The sequence below is a fragment of the Chrysochloris asiatica genome, unplaced genomic scaffold, assembly GCF_000296735.1.
Source record: "Chrysochloris asiatica unplaced genomic scaffold, ChrAsi1.0 scaffold00038, whole genome shotgun sequence".
Classification (NCBI taxonomy): Eukaryota; Metazoa; Chordata; class Mammalia; order Afrosoricida; family Chrysochloridae; genus Chrysochloris; species Chrysochloris asiatica.
The window spans coordinates 20,828,103-20,845,785 of record NW_006408556.1 but is presented as its reverse complement, the minus strand read 5'-3'; the positions used below and the strand labels follow the sequence as shown (position 1 = coordinate 20,845,785).

The 17,683-nt window shown below is 39.8% G+C and overlaps 1 protein-coding gene across 1 annotated transcript in view; it reads left to right on the top strand.

Annotated features, from left to right (window-relative positions):
* Positions 1 to 17,683, top strand: part of PTCHD4 (patched domain containing 4) — a 296,607-nt gene that overhangs the window by 77,373 nt on the left and 201,551 nt on the right. The window contains 1 exon segment of the mRNA XM_006860535.1: positions 15,184 to 15,664. Coding sequence (XP_006860597.1) covers positions 15,184 to 15,664 — 481 coding nt within the window.

Here is a 17,683-nt window from a genome sequence, read left to right as displayed (position 1 = left end):
ACCCTGTACAGGGTTTCCAAGGCTGTAAATCTTTACGGGAGCAGAAAGCCTTATCTTTCTCCCATGGAGCTGCTGGTAGTTTCAAACTGCTGACCTTAAGGTTCGCAGCCCAATTCGTCACCACTATGCTACCAGAGCTCCTTACAACCTCGGAAATGCTATACAGGTCACTGTTAGTCAGAACCAACTCCACTGCACACCACCACCATCACCATCACATACTTAGCTTGGGTGGATAACTATTTTTCCTACCATTAGACAACTATCAGGCTAACTTAACATTAATCTTAAACAAGGACAACTAGAAAGACATTTTTATTTTCTTTAAAATAATTAAAAACAGAAATTTATTTTCTAAATTGTTAAAATGATTTTTGGATAACCTATTGAAATGAGCTAAATTATCAGACAAAAGATATGTATTTTAATCTTCAGGTAATTTTCCTTTTAGGTATTCTGAGTTTTATTTATTTAAAATGTTTCTTACCTTCCCAAGGCATTCTTTACCAGGCAATCAGGAGTATTTAATTAAATATAAAAATTAACCTATGCATTTGACTAAAATTCATTCTATTATCCCAGAAATGTTAATACACTTGCAAACATGAGCCAGTGCACCCTCATCTGCTATGCTGAGTGAAGTAATATTTAACTCCCACATGGAGAAGTGAGATAGGAGAGTGCTTACTTTCGTGGCTTTATTGAAAGGCCTTCTTCAATTATTTTAACATCTTTGAGGCTACATATCTTGGTAGTGTAAAGAACAATTGTATGACTCTCATTAGAATGTATATCACACAGGATATTTTTAAAGCATGTCTGTCCTTTTGGGGATTACAAAGAAAAGGTAATTTAATGATGATAAAATGGACTTAAGCGTTGTATTCTTTATCTAGCATTTTACTGACATAGTTCAATAATTATCCCTCACTGTGGTTTTGAGATCGTTGTCTTTCAAATAATAAGAGAACAAAGAAAGGAGGAAGAGAGGAAAAAGAAGGAAGAAGGGTAACAAAGAGGGCAGGGGAGAGATAGGAAGGACATGGTAGGAAGGCTGTTCAAATAAAATGATGACTACACCTGCTCCTTACTTAGCAAGAATCTCACTTATTAAGCATTTCACATTTACACAACTTTGAAAAGGGTGCCCTCCTCAAGCCACCCCAAACGATATTCTCTCGTGGCTCCATTGGTGACAGGGTCACATGAGGGCTGGGGACCCACTGCTTCTGGATGCCTTCTCACATTTGTCTACAAGATCTCTGAACAGGTGTGGAGGGTGCAGAACAAGGGTAGGATGATGCAGAGTTTCTAGTGGGCAGGGGGAAGCCAGGGCAGTCAGTGGGGAAGGCAGGAGGAGAGGAGAGGGAAGAAAGAGGACTGAGTGAAGCTACAGGACTGGAGGAAAAAGAATAAATAGGTTCCCTGCCCAGAGCAGGCGCCAGGAGATGGTAGGTGATGTGGCACTCAACTCACACCTCCGCTACCACTTCTAATCCGGGAGGAACTCGTGATAGTGGGGAAGGCAATGGAGGAGGGTCTGAAGAGTGAATGGCTTCTATCTATCGTCTAAAACTGACTTCACATAATTACCTGCTCTCCTGTTGTGAAGTGTCATTGAGTCGGTTCGGACTCATAGCGACCCTGTATAGGAGTTTCGAGGAACGGCTGGTGAGCTTGAACCACCCACCTTGCAGTTCAAACGGTTTTGCAGTCTGGCACATTAACCCACAGCGCCACACCAGGACTGAGACTTTCTGCTCCCGTAAAGATTTACAGCCTCGGAAACCTGGTACAGGGTCGCTAGGAGTCGGAATCAACTCCACGGCACATAACAACAACAATAACCACCTCCACCATGGAGTCCTGGTGTGGCACTGTGAGTTAATGCGCCAAACTGCAAAGTCGTTTGAACTGTAAAGTCGGTGGTTCAAGCTCACCAGGCCCTCCTCGGAAACTCTACAGGGTCGCTATGAGTCCGAACCGACTCGATGGCACTTTACAATAACAACAGACCTCAACCATAATGAGTCCTGGAGATGTGCTGTGGGATAAAACACTGGGCTGCAAGGTCGATTTGAACCACGAGGTCAGCAATTCATTCACCGGCTGCTCCTTGGAAACCCTGTACAGGGTCGCTATGGGTCGGAACGAACTCGACAGCACTTAACAACAACAACAACAACAACAACAACCTCAACCATGGAGTTATAGAGTCCTGGTGTGGCGCTATAGGATAAAGCACTGCAAAGTCAGTTTGAATGGAAGGTCTTTTTGAACCGCAAGATCGGCAGTTCAAACCTATCAGCTGCTCCTCGGAAACCCTATACAGGGTCGCTCGACATGACGGCACTTGGCGACAACACCCTCAACTACAACTACAAATAATTTCACGGTTTTTCAAATTATGTTTATTTCCTTGAGTTAGAGCCGAAAATGAATTTCTTGTAGCACAAAAAAGTACCACCTTCATCTTTTGTCTTGAAGTGAATTAAAAGTCTAGTTAGGGTGATAAAACAGAGGCACAGTTAATGATGGTGAAAGGAGTTCATAAAGGCAACTCGATCTCCAAACTGCATAAATTAATGGAAGCTTGGACTCTGAAGCCTTGTGGTGCAGTGTATTACATGTTGGACTGCTAACTGCAAGATTGGTGGTTCAAACCCACCAGTCAAGGGAAAAAGATGAAGCTATATGCTCCTGTAAAGATTTACAGCCTAGGAAACACTCTGGAGCAATTCTACTCTGCCCTGTTGCTGTGCATTATTGAGGTGTTTCTGACTCATAGCAACCCTGTATAAGCTTCCTGCGAATGGCTGGTGCCTTAGTCATCAGTGCTTGGAGTCAGCTCAGTGGTAGAGGGTCTGTTTGTTTGGTTTGTAACTTTAAGTAGAATGAATGCCTTTGTACAATAAGACTCAGTGGACTAACCCAAAGTTCTTCCTGATGAAGAATGATTCAAAAAATGACCATTAAAAATCAAGTTGACTTAGAAGCTATGAAGCAGAATGCTTAGAAGTTGAGCCTGGAAACAGGGTGTCCTGATTTTTGGTTCTCTATTCTATCAGTATCACTGTCTAAGTGAAATTTTATTAGAAGTGTACCCCTCTCATTCCAATCTCCTCTTTATTCAGTTGCAGTCTGACACTTATTTTAATTATTTGCTTTGAAAAGTCAGTTGCAATTTTAATATAACACAAAATAGTCAAATTAATCAAGAAAGCAAACAGACCTATACTTTTATATCAAACAAGAGTCAATGTTCAGATTTTGATGTTTCCTTTGCATATTTTATGTGCATATTTATTTTTATATGGCTGAGATCATGCTGTATATATATAACTTTGCAGCTCTTAGCACTCAGCTTGATTTTTCAGCAGTGTTTAATTATTGTAATGCTCTATGCTGCTGTATTAAACTCTTACTATCTTGTTATGTGTTTTGCTTCCCTAAAGTATAAACTCTCCCAAGGAAGACACTTTAATTTCCATGTATTTGTCTTTATCTTGTTTTCTACATCTAGACTAGCAATTTACCTTCCCAGGAACTCAATACAAATACTGTTTAGTTTCATAGGTTATAGGTATCTTTAGAATGAGTAGATCACTTTTAGCCACCACCTTACTACACTAGGAAGTAGACATTTTCCCCAAGAATATGTTACTACTCTAAAAGAGGTGGGTTTTCTTTGGAGACAGGCCCAGAGGTAGCGAACACATATTTTCAGAAGAGTGGGCATTCCATAAGATCTGAACAAAAAAAATTCTACTGCTTATACAATCGGTTATATACGTATTGCTGTAGATGAAGTTGTGAGGAAGGCAAAAATTGATGCAATGCCCCCATCTTTAGAGCCCATTTTCTACCCTAACATACATCTAAAGTTCATTTTGTGCACAGCAACCAAAGAGAGATTTTGAATGAGCAAATTTTTGAACGTTCAATAGAATCCTTCAATAGTTCCTCATTGCTTTCAGGACATATTTCTTCCCAGGGCAATAGTTCATGGACAAGATGTCACTTGCTTACGTCTGCATCATTCTGTTCCCTCCTTCCTGCATTACACATTCCAATCATTCTAGAAGTACTGGTAACACAACATGCTCACTCAGGCCTTTGCATATGCTGTTCCTTTTGCCTGGAAGACTATTTTCCATCTCCACCAACCAAAACCCCTCATCTTAACTTGGCTCTATGGTTACTCATGTCCAGGACTCTGCTAAAATACCACCTTCTTTGGAAAGCCTACTTTAGTCCCACTAGACTAGATGGGTGACCTCAGTGCTCTCAGAACAGAGTACTTATTGTATATATATTGTTGAGTCAGTTCTGATTCATAGCAACCCTAGATAGGCTGGTGGTTCAAACCCACCAGCCATTCTCAGAAACCCTATATATGGTCACTATGAATCAGAACTGAGTAAATGGCACACAACAACAACTCTGAGATTTGCCTGTATAGGTTGGCATTCTGACCTACTTTTCTACTCAGAGGTGCTAACAGCCAGGTGTCACGCTCCTCATTCAGAGTGTGCTGGTAGACTGGAGCCTTTCTTACAGTATTTGACTCCAAAGAAAATGCTCTAATGGTGGACCAGTCAATCCTTTCACTGAAGGAGGGATGGCAGACTGTTCATAAGACCTTTATTAATTTTTAATGTCCTCCTGTGTGGCTGATGGCATCTTCTTTTAAGCAGTTGTTTGTTGTGGAATTCTGACCCTTGAGGAGTCACTGTGATCCCGTTGTGAAGGACGTACTTAGGGATATTAATATTGCTTTTTACAGAAACTTTTGGTAATAGGATATTAATACAAGTCACAGAGAAATAAAAAGCCCACTGCTTTATGCCTAAAATTTAAAAGAGCTGTTGACTGCTTCTATACACATAAGTTTATGCAGAAAAAATTATTTAAATAGAGGATAAAGTAATTTGTTATTATGCAGTAAGCAAATCAATACAGTAGAATGATATTGAAGACTAAGAATGAAATGAATTTTACTGTCTTAAGAAATTCATTCATCTGAACTACTGAGAGATGCTTTACATTTAAAATAGGGGCAGAACTTCCAACTTTTTTCCACTTGTAGAAGTAGCTAAGGGAATTTACTCAAAAAGTCAACTGGTCTACATTTAGAAGATGATTAAAAGATTCTGTTTCTACGAAAATGAACATGGGTCTTCTTGTGTTTCCCCTGCCCTGACTTATTTTCTTAGGGGAGATTTCTCTAGCCTACACTGTAGAGTCAAATGACTTTACTACTGATGAACCCTTGGATGCAGAGGCACTAAGACCTTTAGAGATAATATAGGACAAGCCTTTTTACTTAAGAGATAAGAGATTTGGAATTCAGCTGCATGTCCTGTATCCCTCTGTACAACAGCAGAGTTAGAAGCTGAAGCCAGATGTCCTAACTCATTTTAGATGTTTACTAAGAAATTCAGAATAACCTTAGATGTCTAAGTGAATGTTATTGTTGTTGTTGTTGTTGTTATGTACCGTGGAGTAAGTTCTGACTCATAGCGATCCTGTACATGGTTTCCAAGGCTGTAAATCCTTACAGGAGCAGAAAGCCTCATCTTTCTCCTGTGGAGCAGCTAGTAGTTTTGAACTGCTGACCCTGAGGATAGCAGCCCGATTTGTAACCACTACGCTACCAGAGCTCCTGTCTTAAGTGAATAGTCTCATTCAAATACTAAATTGATGACATATATTAATAATATCTAACACTTTTGAGTGCTGTTCTAAGGACTGTCTATACATGAACACATTGATACTCATAATGCTTTGTGGTTCTTATTTTAATCAACACTGTAACTGAGACACAGAGCACTTTGCTCACTTGTTATACAACTTATCTATGTTGAGTTAGGGAGTCAAAGCCAGAGAGCTGAATTCTTGACTCTGGGTCCTTAACTGATATATTGTTCTTTCGCTCTTTCAATTATATTGATAAATTATTCAAATATATATGCTCATATATATATATGTAGTGGAGTACTGGTGTGGCACTATAGGGTAAGCACTGGACCCTAATGTCAGTTTGAATAACAAGGTCAGCAGTTCAAACTCACCAGTCACTCCTTGGAAACTCTATACAGGGTCGCTGTGAGTCGGAACTGACTCCACAGCACTTCACAACAACAATATATGTGTAGTTGTCTTCAGAACACGGGCTTTGGAATCAGTTAGAGAATGGAGTTCTTAGCTGTGCCACTTAGTAACTGTGTGACTTTATATAACTTTCCCTCACTTAGCCCCTGTGTTCTCATTGGTGACACAAATCTCCTCTGGTATAGTAGTTCCTCACAGGGCACCTGGGCAGGCTACTTAGGAAAATGCATATAAACTTCATGAGTCTTGTAACAGTTATTTGTCACATGTTTTAAAATTTTCCGACCAAACCTTAATTACTTTATATGCTGAAGTCCTCTGCTAAACTTATTTTATGTTTTGGTTGTCTAAAGTTTTTGCTTCATTGCCACAGCACATAAGCATGTGTGTTGCTTAAAAAAAAAAAAAAGTCTTAAAAATAATGAAAGGTACATTTCCTAACTTAGTTATACAACACTAAATGTGCTTTCTTTTTTAGGATATTTTTTAAGTTCTTTATTTTTAAAATGACTTTTGATTTTTTTTTTTTTTAATGTACCAGTGTTGATAGAATGTTGAGTTGTCTCACGGTGCTTAAAACATACATCCCATCCCATTTCAGTTTTTTGTTTGCTTGCTAAGTAGATACCTTATAGAAATGTACACTCTCATACGATAAGTACTGGACTACAAATCACAAGGTCTGAGGTTTGAACCCGCCAGTTACTCCGTGGGATAAAAATGAAGCTTTCTGATTCTGCAAAGAAAAAAACCCTCTACAGGGTAACTATGAGTTGGAACCGATTCCACAGCACTTATCAACAACAACAACTAAACATGAAACTGAAAAGAAACTCAAGACAATTGAGGATTTAATTTAACCCTAGCTTGTATATACACTTGACATCAGTAATAAACCAAGAAATATATATTGTTGTTGTATAGGGTTTCTGAGGAACGACTTTTCAGTTCAAACTGACCTTTTGGTCCAATGCTTATCCTACAGCGTCATACCAAGAACTAGATATTAAGAAATAAATATAAGGATAGAGCTTATTGTGAAGACAAAAAATTTCATTATCCCTTAAGAAATGTCACCATATACTACTATGCAAAGGGAGATTTTCTTGCTACATAAGACAAGTAACTATCAAAAAGTTTCCAGTATCCTTGTAATGTTTACTTCATTGAAAATCAATGAAATCTGAATAATAATTGTCTTGACCAGGAATTGTGCTGCCAAAGATCTTGCAGTCACAGATGGTATCTGAATGTTACCCAACTATATATTAGTAAATAAGACATTTGCTTTTCCATAATTTTCAAGTATCAGGAAGTTTTTTCCCTACACAAGTTTTTATCCTTTACTATTTCTTTAGTAATATATTCTTTGAGCTACTTTGAGAGTTTAATTTTCTTTTGTACTATTGTTGTTGTTGTTAAGTGCCGTGGAGTCAGTTCCAACCCATAGCGACACTGTACTGTGATTCTGAGGAGCAGCTGGTGAGCTTGAACCACTGACCCTGTGGTTCAAAGCAACTTTGTAGTCCAGTGCATTAACCCATAGTGCCACCGGTCTGTCCTGGTATGGTGCTGTGGGATAAAGCCCTGGGCTGCAAGGTAGGTTTGAACCACAAAGTTAGTAATTCAAACTCACCAGCTGTTCCTTGGAAACCCTATTCAGTGTCACTATGAGTTGGGACCAATTTGACTGCCCGGTGTGGCACTGTGGGTTAATGCGCCAGACTACAAAGCCATTTGAACTGCAAGATCGGCAGTTCAAGCTCACCAGCTGCTCCTCAGAAACCCTATGCAGGGTCGCTGTGGGTCGGAACTGACTCGACGGCACTTCACAACAACAACAATTTTAAACATAACGGTCTTGGAAGAAGTACAGCCATACTGCTTCTTAGAAGGGAGGTTGGCGAGACTACACATTGCTTGTTAGAAGGGAGTTTGGCGAGACTACACATTGCTTGTTAGAAGAGAGGTTGGTGAGAATACTACATTTTGCTTAATTTGGGCATGTTATCAGGAGGGACCAAACCCTTGATAAGGACATCATGCTTGATAAAGTAAAAAGTCAGAGGAAAAAAGGAAGACCCTCAGTGAAATCGATTGATATACTGGTTGCAACAATAGACTTACACACAGCAATTACTCAGAGAATGATGTAGGACTGGACAGTGTTTTGTATGTGGGGTCATAACAAAGCCCTGGTGACGCAACAGTTAAGTACTTGGTGGCTAACCAAAAGGTCAGCTTTTAGAACCCACTAACTTCTCTCTCTAAGAGGAGTCCTGGTGTGGCGCTGTGGGATAATATGCTAGACTGCAAAGTCAGTTTGAACTGCAAAGTTGGTGGTTCAAGCTCACCAGTCGCCCCTTGGGAACCCCGTAGAGGGTCGCTATGGGTCGGAACCAACTCAACAGCATTTAACAACAACAACGACTTCTCTAAGAAGTCCTGGTGTGGCTCTGTAGGATAAACAAACTGCAAGGTCAGTTTGAACTGCAAGGTTGGCGGTGCTTCAAACCCACTATCCACTCCTTGGAAACTGTATACAGAGTCACTCAGAGTTGGAACTGATTCAATGGCACTTAGCAACAACAACAACAACAACAAGCTTCTCCAAGGGACCACAGTGGCTGTATATGATAAGCACTGGTCAGCGAACCACAGCCTCTCCTGCAACCCTGTACAGGGTCACTATGACTTGAAACGGACTCATGGACACTTACCAGCAACATCTGCTTCAAAGGAGAAAGAACTAGCAAAATGCTTCCATAATGAATTGTTGTTGTGGTTATTAGGTGTCATCAAGTCGGTACCGACCCATAGTGACCTTCTGCACAGCAGAACGAAACACTGTCTGATCCTGGGCCAAACTCACTACTGTTGCCATGCTTGATTACAGCCTAGGAAACCAGTTCTAGTCTGTCATTTTGCTATTAAGTTGGAATTGGTTCTACAGCATACAACAATAGTTTTCAAGGAAGTACAGTGGTAATTTAAAATAAGATGTAAATAAATTAAGTACGATTTTCCCCCTTATTTATCGGTGCCAGAGATTATGTGATGAGATGAGTGTTGATCATCTTGTGACCTGGAATTCCATTGATTCACCTTGGAATGATTTGCCTACTGGAGAATGCCTGAGCTGACATTTTCTCAAGCTGCAGCTGGAACCTGGAATGCTTCAGCATCTTCCTACCTGAACCCTTCCCTTTCATGTCACTCCTACTCTCCAAATTGTTCTTCACAGTGCAGCCAGAGAGAATGTCCATAAAATGAATCATGCTTAAATCCCTTGCTTAAAACCCACCAATGATTTTCCATTGCAGAGCAATTAAATTCAACTCCTTAATAAGGCCTTCACAGCTGTTGCTGGACAGTAAGTCTCCTCTCTCTAACCTCAGCTCCCTTCACTTCATTCAGTTCTTTGAGTATCCCATGCCCCCCTTTGCCTCCTAGTGGTGGTATAAGTAAATCCTCTCCCTGCTGCTGCTCCTGCTCTTGCTGCTGCTACTGCTGCTGCTGTTATATACCACTGAGTCAGTTCCAGCTCCTAGTGACACTGTGTAGGGTTTCTGAGGCTGTAAATCATTAGGGGGAGTGACTGGTGAATTTCAACTGCTGTCATCCCAGTTAGCAGCCCAACATGTAATGCAACAGGGCTTCTCTGGTACTCCATAATGCCCCCTGTTGGTTGACTATATTACTGCACTTATTTGGTGTGCAGTGAAAATCGAAGAAACATATTTGGGGGAAATGTTACACCAGATAAAGCAAATCGAGAAGAATGTGAAGTATGTTATTTCCAACCCAGCCTTTAATTTCTCTATATCCTTCCCTCTTTCATCTGAGTTCTGCTGTTTTCAGGCACTTCAAACTGCCCCTGGTCTTAGTAAGCTCTCTAGGAAAACCTAAATGAGTTATTTATAACTTACTATAAATTTGCAAAGCAATCAACATATATCATGGAGTGTCTATTATGTGCCCAGATTGCCTGGATGGTACAAAGGTTAATGCACTCAACTGCTAACTGTAACATGGGAGGTAGGTGCCACAAAAGAATGGTCTGGCAACCTACTTCTAAAAAATCTGTATTGAAAACTCGTTAGAGCACAATGGATTCAAACATACCAATGATTATGAGGATGGTCAAGTCCACTCTGACACACATGGGATTGTCTTGAGTCAAAGTCAACTCAACGACAAGTGGCATGAGTTTTGGTTTAATTATATGTTGCTGTTAAGTGCCGTTAAGTCAGTTCTGACTCACAGTGACCCAGTATAGGGTTTTCGAGGAGAGGATGGTAAGTTTGAACTGCAGACATTGTGGTTAGCAGTCCAGTGCTTATACTACAGTGCCAAACCAGGACTCCTTTAATTATTCTACTTGGCCTTATTCTACGCACAGACCACATGTTGGTGAGCAAGATAGAATACATTCCAGCTCTGAATGAGCTAGTGGAAGAGAGAGAAAAAGAGCAATTCAGTGATTAAATATCATCATTCTTTTCTAGGAAGAACATAAAATGCTAGGCGATAGAGTGATGGGAAGGAGATATCTAGTTTAGATAATACAAGTATGGTTGCAAAAAGCTTCTTTGAAACTGAGATCTCTCTGAAGGGGAGTAGCCTTAGTCAAAAGAAGAATGGAGAGAAGGCATTCCAGGGACACTATGTCCAAGGGCTCAGAGGTAGAAATCAGTTTGGTGTATTCAAGGAATAAGAAGGAATACCACTAGATTTGGAGCAGAGTTGATGAAGAGCAGAGTGGTGGGAGACAATGTCAGGGAACTTGGTCAGTTGTGAGTCCTGCAGGTAATGGGGTCTTATTTTATGACTAGCTGATGTAGAAGTTGGTGGAAGGTTTTCAGAAATGAGATGATGCTATCTCATTTTTGAATTGTACAAGTTAGTTCTGACTTTTATTTGGAAAGTAGATTGAGGAGGAGCAGGAGAGGGACATGGGTTAGGAATTTACAGTCATCTTACATAAACTGTGTCAGTCCACATAAAGGTTCAATAATTAAAGGGGAGAGCTTGGAAAGTAATGGATTACCATCCTGCATACTTTTAGTTTAAGCTTTATCTTCATTGAGATGTAAAAGGTGATTGATGTCTACTGCTTAAGGAATTTTAGGCTTTGTATGTTGTTGCTGTATGCCGTACAGTCTATTGGAACTCATAGACTAGAACTGTTTAGACTAGACTCGTAGACTAGAACTCATAAACTGGATTATAATCTTGACAGGAGCAGACGACCAGATCTTTCTTCGTTGAGCTGTTAGTGGGGTTGAATCATCAACCTTTCAATGAGCAGCCAAGAATTTAAACAGTATGCAACCAGATCTCCTTAGAATTGTAAAGGAGATTGTATTTGGAAAGGGAGACTTGAATCAATGTCCTGTTGGTTGGTTGTTGCTAGTTGCCATTGAGTCTTCTTTGACTAAACTCATGCAGTCAGGTTGCATAATGGTTAAGTGCTTGGTGGCTAATTGTAAGGTTGGTGGTTCCAACCCACTAATAGCTCCAAGGGAAAAAAAATCTGCTGTTCTATTCCTGTAAAGACTGTTGTTGTTGTTGTTATGTGCTGTGGAATTTGTTCTGACTCATAATGACCCTGTACAGGGTTTCCGAGTGTATACATTTTTACACGAGCAGAAATCCTCATCTTTCTCCCCTGGAATAGCTGGTAGTTTCGAACTGATGACCCTGAGGTTAGCAGCCCGATTTGTAACCACTACGCTACCAGAACTTACTATAAAGATTACAGCCTAAGAAATCCTGAGGAAGTAGGTCTAGTCTATAAGTCATAATATATGATAGTCTTAGTCTATGAGTCTGATGTATAAAGAACAAAATGTGGACTTTTCCATAGCATTTACCATTTTGAAGACCTTGTTTTTTGTGTTTTAGTTTATGTATTGGAGCAGAATAGGAGAGAGAAAGTCATTGTGTTTCTCACATTGATTTAAATACAGTGGGAAAAGATGGGATGAAAGCATATGTTTTATGCAGTAATTTTTGTGAAAAATTGAAATGAGACAATTTTGACTTTTGTCTGGATACATTATCAGCACCCTCTTTGATGCAGAGGTTTTTTCACTGCTGAAAATCCCTGATAAATCTTTTTGAAGACAGAAATTAGGAAAGACATAGAGGCGCACATTCACAAATGAATAAATAAAGCCTTCAAAATGCTTTCTCTTCTCAACAAATCCTAAACCTAAGTCAAGATGAAAGATGAGCTTTAAAAAAGAGGAAGAACATGGGTGGAGCTAAACATTATGCCAAGCTTTACACAATAATAAACCAGCCTAATTGAGGAATTAACTTGGCCAGAATGAAAATGCTTCAGCAGCTTCTCAATTCCGGAACAAGAACCCCTCCACTGTCCCACAAGCTTTCCAACTTCACCACTTGTATCTCTTTGAAGTATCCCATAGAGCTTAGACAAGAAACAGCCTTGACAACCTATACTCAAAATTTCAGTTATATATACATAAGAGTAATTGTTGTTGTTGTTAGGTGGCATCCAGTCGGTACTGACCCATAGCGACCTTATGCACAGCAGAACGAAACACTGCCTGATCTTGGGCCAACCTCACTACTGTTGCCATGCTTGAGTCCATCAATGCTGCCACTTGGCCAATCCATCTCTTTGGGGGTCTTCCTCTTTTTCTCTGACCCTCCACCTTACCAAACATGATATCCTTCTCCAGTGTCTGGTCTCTCCTGACAATATGTCTGAAGTAGGAGAGACAAAGTTTGTCCATCTTGGCCTCCAAGGAGCACTCTGGCTGCACTTCTTCCAACACAGATCTATTGGTTCTTTTGGCAGCCCATGGCACTTTCAATATTCTCCTCCAACACCATAACTCAAAAGCATCAGTTCTTCCACGATCTTCCTTATTCACTGTCTAGCTTTCACATACCTATGAGGTTATTGAAAAACCATGGCTTGGGTCAGGTGCACCTTAGTCCTCAAGCTGACATCTTTGCTCTTCAACACTTTAAAAAAAGGTCTTGTGCAGCAGATTTGCCTAATGAAATACGTCGTTTGATTTCTTGACTGCTGCTTCTGTGAGTGTTGATAGTTGATCCAAGAAGAATGAAGTCCTTGACAACTTCAATCTTTTCTCCATTGATAAGAATGTTGTTTATTAGTCCAGTGGTGAGGATTTTTGTTTCCTTTACATTGAGATGTAATCCATACTGAAGGCTATGCTCTTTGATCTCCATCAGTAAATGTTTTAAGTCCTCTTCACTTTCAGCAAGCAAGGTTGTATCATCTGCATATCGCAGGTTGTTAATGCGTATAGATGGGAGTAATTACAAACCATGAAAATAGAAAGACACCAAGCAAAGTGAAAAGCTAGAACACAACAAAAGAACATAAAGATCCTCACATCAAAATTGCATTTAAAAATATATTGTTCATTTAGAGTTGGTCAGATTGCATTGAATAGAACTATGGCTTCTGTCAGACATAAAGAGAAAGAAATAGGTATATGGAATGAAATTTTTCTATTCTTATCAGCATTTGCAATCTCTGTACTACCTAAATGGTCTGTGTTTGCAGCAAACTTTCAAATATTAGAGTCTTTTTTGATGCACATTAAAAATACACATACAAACACTGGCTTCAGACATAGGTATCTGGACTACACAAGTCCATAGTAATTGTTACAAGTGTCTATTATGGTGGGGCAGTAGTATAAGCACTTGATCACAAAGTCAGTTTGAACTTCAAGGTCTGAGTTTGCTATGAGTTGGAAGTGACTCCATGTCACTTCACAACAACAGCAACAATGCTACACAGTTCCATAAAAATGTCCATGGTTAGAACACTACTGAATTTGTTGTCCTTCCCTACAATACTCTCTGCCTTAATTTTACTCTTTCTTATCCTTATGTAGACAAACACCTTGTCAGTTCCAGTAAAAACAACGTTCTTCAATGGAATGAGTTTACTTTACTCCTGCCTCTCACCTAGTACCTACAGCACATTTTCTGTGCTCTAACCGCTCATGCAAAATCCTACCTGACAATTATTCTCATTACAGTACATGGTGGTTGTGCAAAAATAAAAAATGGAAATGGATTAAAATGTGGAGACAGCTGTCAGGATTCTCTTTCTTAGTGTCAAGCCATGCTGGTTGAGAATTTTCTGAACCTGTTTAAGTATACCAGGGTCCTTAAAAGCTATGCGTGCCTTGAAGAACAGCCGTTACGTCTGCTGTCAACCTCCTATCCTTATGAACTTACCTCTTCTACTTCATGTGAAACTCAAAAATTGTCATGACTTTTCATAACCATATCTGAAAATCTTCATCTCATTTAGGGGTGTGTTCACTCCTTTGTGGGGAAAAATCAACCTATGTTTGAAGCAGGTGTTTAGAGGGTACATTGCAATGAGTGCATAGGTTCCTTCATAATATTTAGATGTTGCATCACTTAACACCCTTACATTAATATTAAGGAACAGTATAAGATGGGTTTTATCTTACTTTTTTTCTTACTATTCTGCAATGTGCAAGTGTACCCCAAGAACACAAAGAATGAGTGAAGATGTTTGTATGTGTATGTGTTTGTAGGTGTGTGTGTGTGTTAGCCCTAGAAAGCATAGCATGTTTATTATTGAATGGATACTTATTTTACTTTCTGAAACGTTGTTAGCTCATGCCTTGCTTCACTTTGGGCTGAAACTGAGCCAGAAAAGTTGATCCCTGCATTAAAGATTTATACTAAATTGTTAACAGGGGGAAGTGGTGGGAATAAGGGCATGGGTACTATCAAAACAGTACTTAACATACATTGTCCTATGCATGTGTCAAGTCTTGTATAGCTTCCTAACACTGTTTGCATCTTTTCTAATCTTGGTCATCCTGCATGCTATCCCATGTAGTTCCAAAACGTTGAATATAAAATTCTAACATGCCACTCCACCTACATTGGTTCTGGGATTGCTAGAGCCTTTCTCTGACTTCATCATTCTCCTTCACTTAGAGTAAGAATTGGTTCTCTGGAATGTGCATCCCACTGGTAACTGAAGTCTCCCCTTTTTCTGTTTTCAAGGATGGGAGGAACAGTTTTATTGGACACCAACTGGGCGGGGTAGTGGAAGTGCCAAACAGCAAGGACCAGCGGGTCAAGTCAGCCAGAGCCATTCAAATCACCTACTACCTCCAGACCTATGGCTCTGCCACCCAAGACCTCATAGGGGAGAAGTGGGAGAATGAGTTCTGTAAGCTTATGAGGAAGCTCCAGGAGGAGCATCAGGACCTCCAACTCTACTCTTTAGCATCCTTTAGCCTCTGGAGAGACTTTCATAAGACCAGCATCCTGGCCAGGAGCAAGGTCCTGGTGAGCCTTATGCTGATCCTGACCACAGCCACCCTGTCCAGCTCCATGAAGGACTGCTTGCGCAGTAAGCCCTTCCTGGGCCTCCTGGGGGTGCTCACAGTGTGCATCTCCATCATCACAGCAGCAGGGATCTTCTTCATCACTGATGGAAAATACAACTCCACCTTGCTGGGAATCCCGTTCTTCGCCATGGGTAACTATCCATCCTTGTGGTTATCGGATTCTTACCGGTTTGGGGCAAGGTAGTACATTTCTTAAATTCTCAGGTGAAAATCTGTTGTAATTTTGCATTGGATTGTCTATGTAATAATGTAAAAGTGTACTTCGGGTGGTGTCAGCTTTCCCATATTGGGTTTTTTAGCAAATTATGTGCTGACCAAGCTATCTTCCCATTATTTGGGGGAATGTGTTACTGTGAAATGTTTTCAAGTTACATAGCACTGGAATTATCATCTCAGCTGTAGGGGAAAAAAAAAAAAAAAACGGTTGTAGATTTAAGATTTTCTTCAAAAAAAATTTTGTGACTCAGATTCTTAGGCATCCTTAAGTTTGTGGTGGTGAAGAGGGGTGTCTTGGTAGGAAAATCCTGAGAACCATTGGTATATCCTAATTTCCATGAAATTTTTTGGTGCATTCTGTTTATTAATTCACTCCAAAGTCAATATACTCCATTCTTCCAAGCCTTCTTAAACTAAAATTTCTCCCAGTCAGACAGATTTGGCCTAGAAAATGGTGTGTGTGTGTGTGTGTGTGTGTGTGTGCTTATGTTCTTGCAAAAGAAAAGATCACGTCTGGGAATTAAAAAATGAGTGATGGTTCATCAGCAAAATTGATGGGTTTTATCAGAAAAGATGACACTAGTGGCATCTGTGGTGGCACAGAGGGTTCTGTCTGCTGTGATGTATTATGTGATATAATTATTACCTGTGTGCAGAGATGTGGAGAATGAGGTATAAAAATGGGCTCGGGGTGGTGAACTGGCATGAATAGGGGAGTCTTCAATTGAAAAAGAATTATTTTCATCTCCTCAGGTTAAAATCAACTGTAAATTTTAGTTGATTTATTAAATAAAATAGAGACAAGCATACAGTCACAAAATCTAGATGATCAGCATGCTTTTTCTTTAATTTTAAATACTTTCTGAAATTATGTTACAGAGTGAACTTATAGTCTAGGTTCTGGGGTCCTTTTGCTTGAAAACCCAACTTCACTGAGACCCTGATAAATTCATCTTCTTACTTTCCTCTCCTATAAAATAAGAGCAATAATGATAATGTCCTGATTGTTGTTGGTGTTGTTAAGTACTGCCCAGTGTAATTCGACCCACAGCAGCCCTGTATAGGGTTTCCGATGAGTAGCTGGTGAGCTTGAACTGCCAAACTTGCAGTTCAAACGGCTTTGCAGTCTGGCGCATTAACCCACAGCGCCACACCAGGACTCCGCTGTCCATATAGATTTGTTTATTGAATGTAATACAATATAGTTAAAGTGACTAGTATATGAAAAATGCTCAGTTAGTATCAGGCTCTGTTCGCTCATGCCAATGTCACTTTTGGCTGAAAATGAGTCAGAAAAGTTGATCCCTGCTGTAAAGATTTATACTAGATTGTTAACAGGGGAAAATGGTGGGATTAGTAGTTAACTTGACACATTAAACTCATTAAACGGATTTGATGATGAATAGGAAATAGTCCCTGGCTTCAAGAATTTGGAAGTCTTCCTGGATTTGGAATATTCTCTCTAAATGCATATTCATCTTGTGATTAAAAAGTGGTTTTCTTTGTCCCAAGAAAAACTTCAAAATGAAAAATCATTGTCAGCAGTTTATTGTCACAATGTTGATCTAGATTTGAACCATTTATACTGGTTATGTTTTTGAACTCAGTCTCATGACTTGAAATAATGTAAGAAATATTAAGAGCCACACAGCTAAATTCACAAATGGGACATGGTTTATTCTAGGCTGACAAATTAGGTATCTCAGAACCTACTAAGGCTTTTCTAAAACTGGTGGCATGCAAATCAAACTTAATTGTGAGAAGATTTATCAGGAAAAGATCAAATTTTATCTTCCATGTAAAGAAGATGAAAAACTGCCTCTGCTGATGCATTTGTTGTTGTTGTTGTTGAGTGCCGTCGAGTCGGTTCCGACCCATAGCGACCCTGTACAGGGTTTCCGAGGGTGTAAATCCTTACAGGAGTAGAAAGCCTC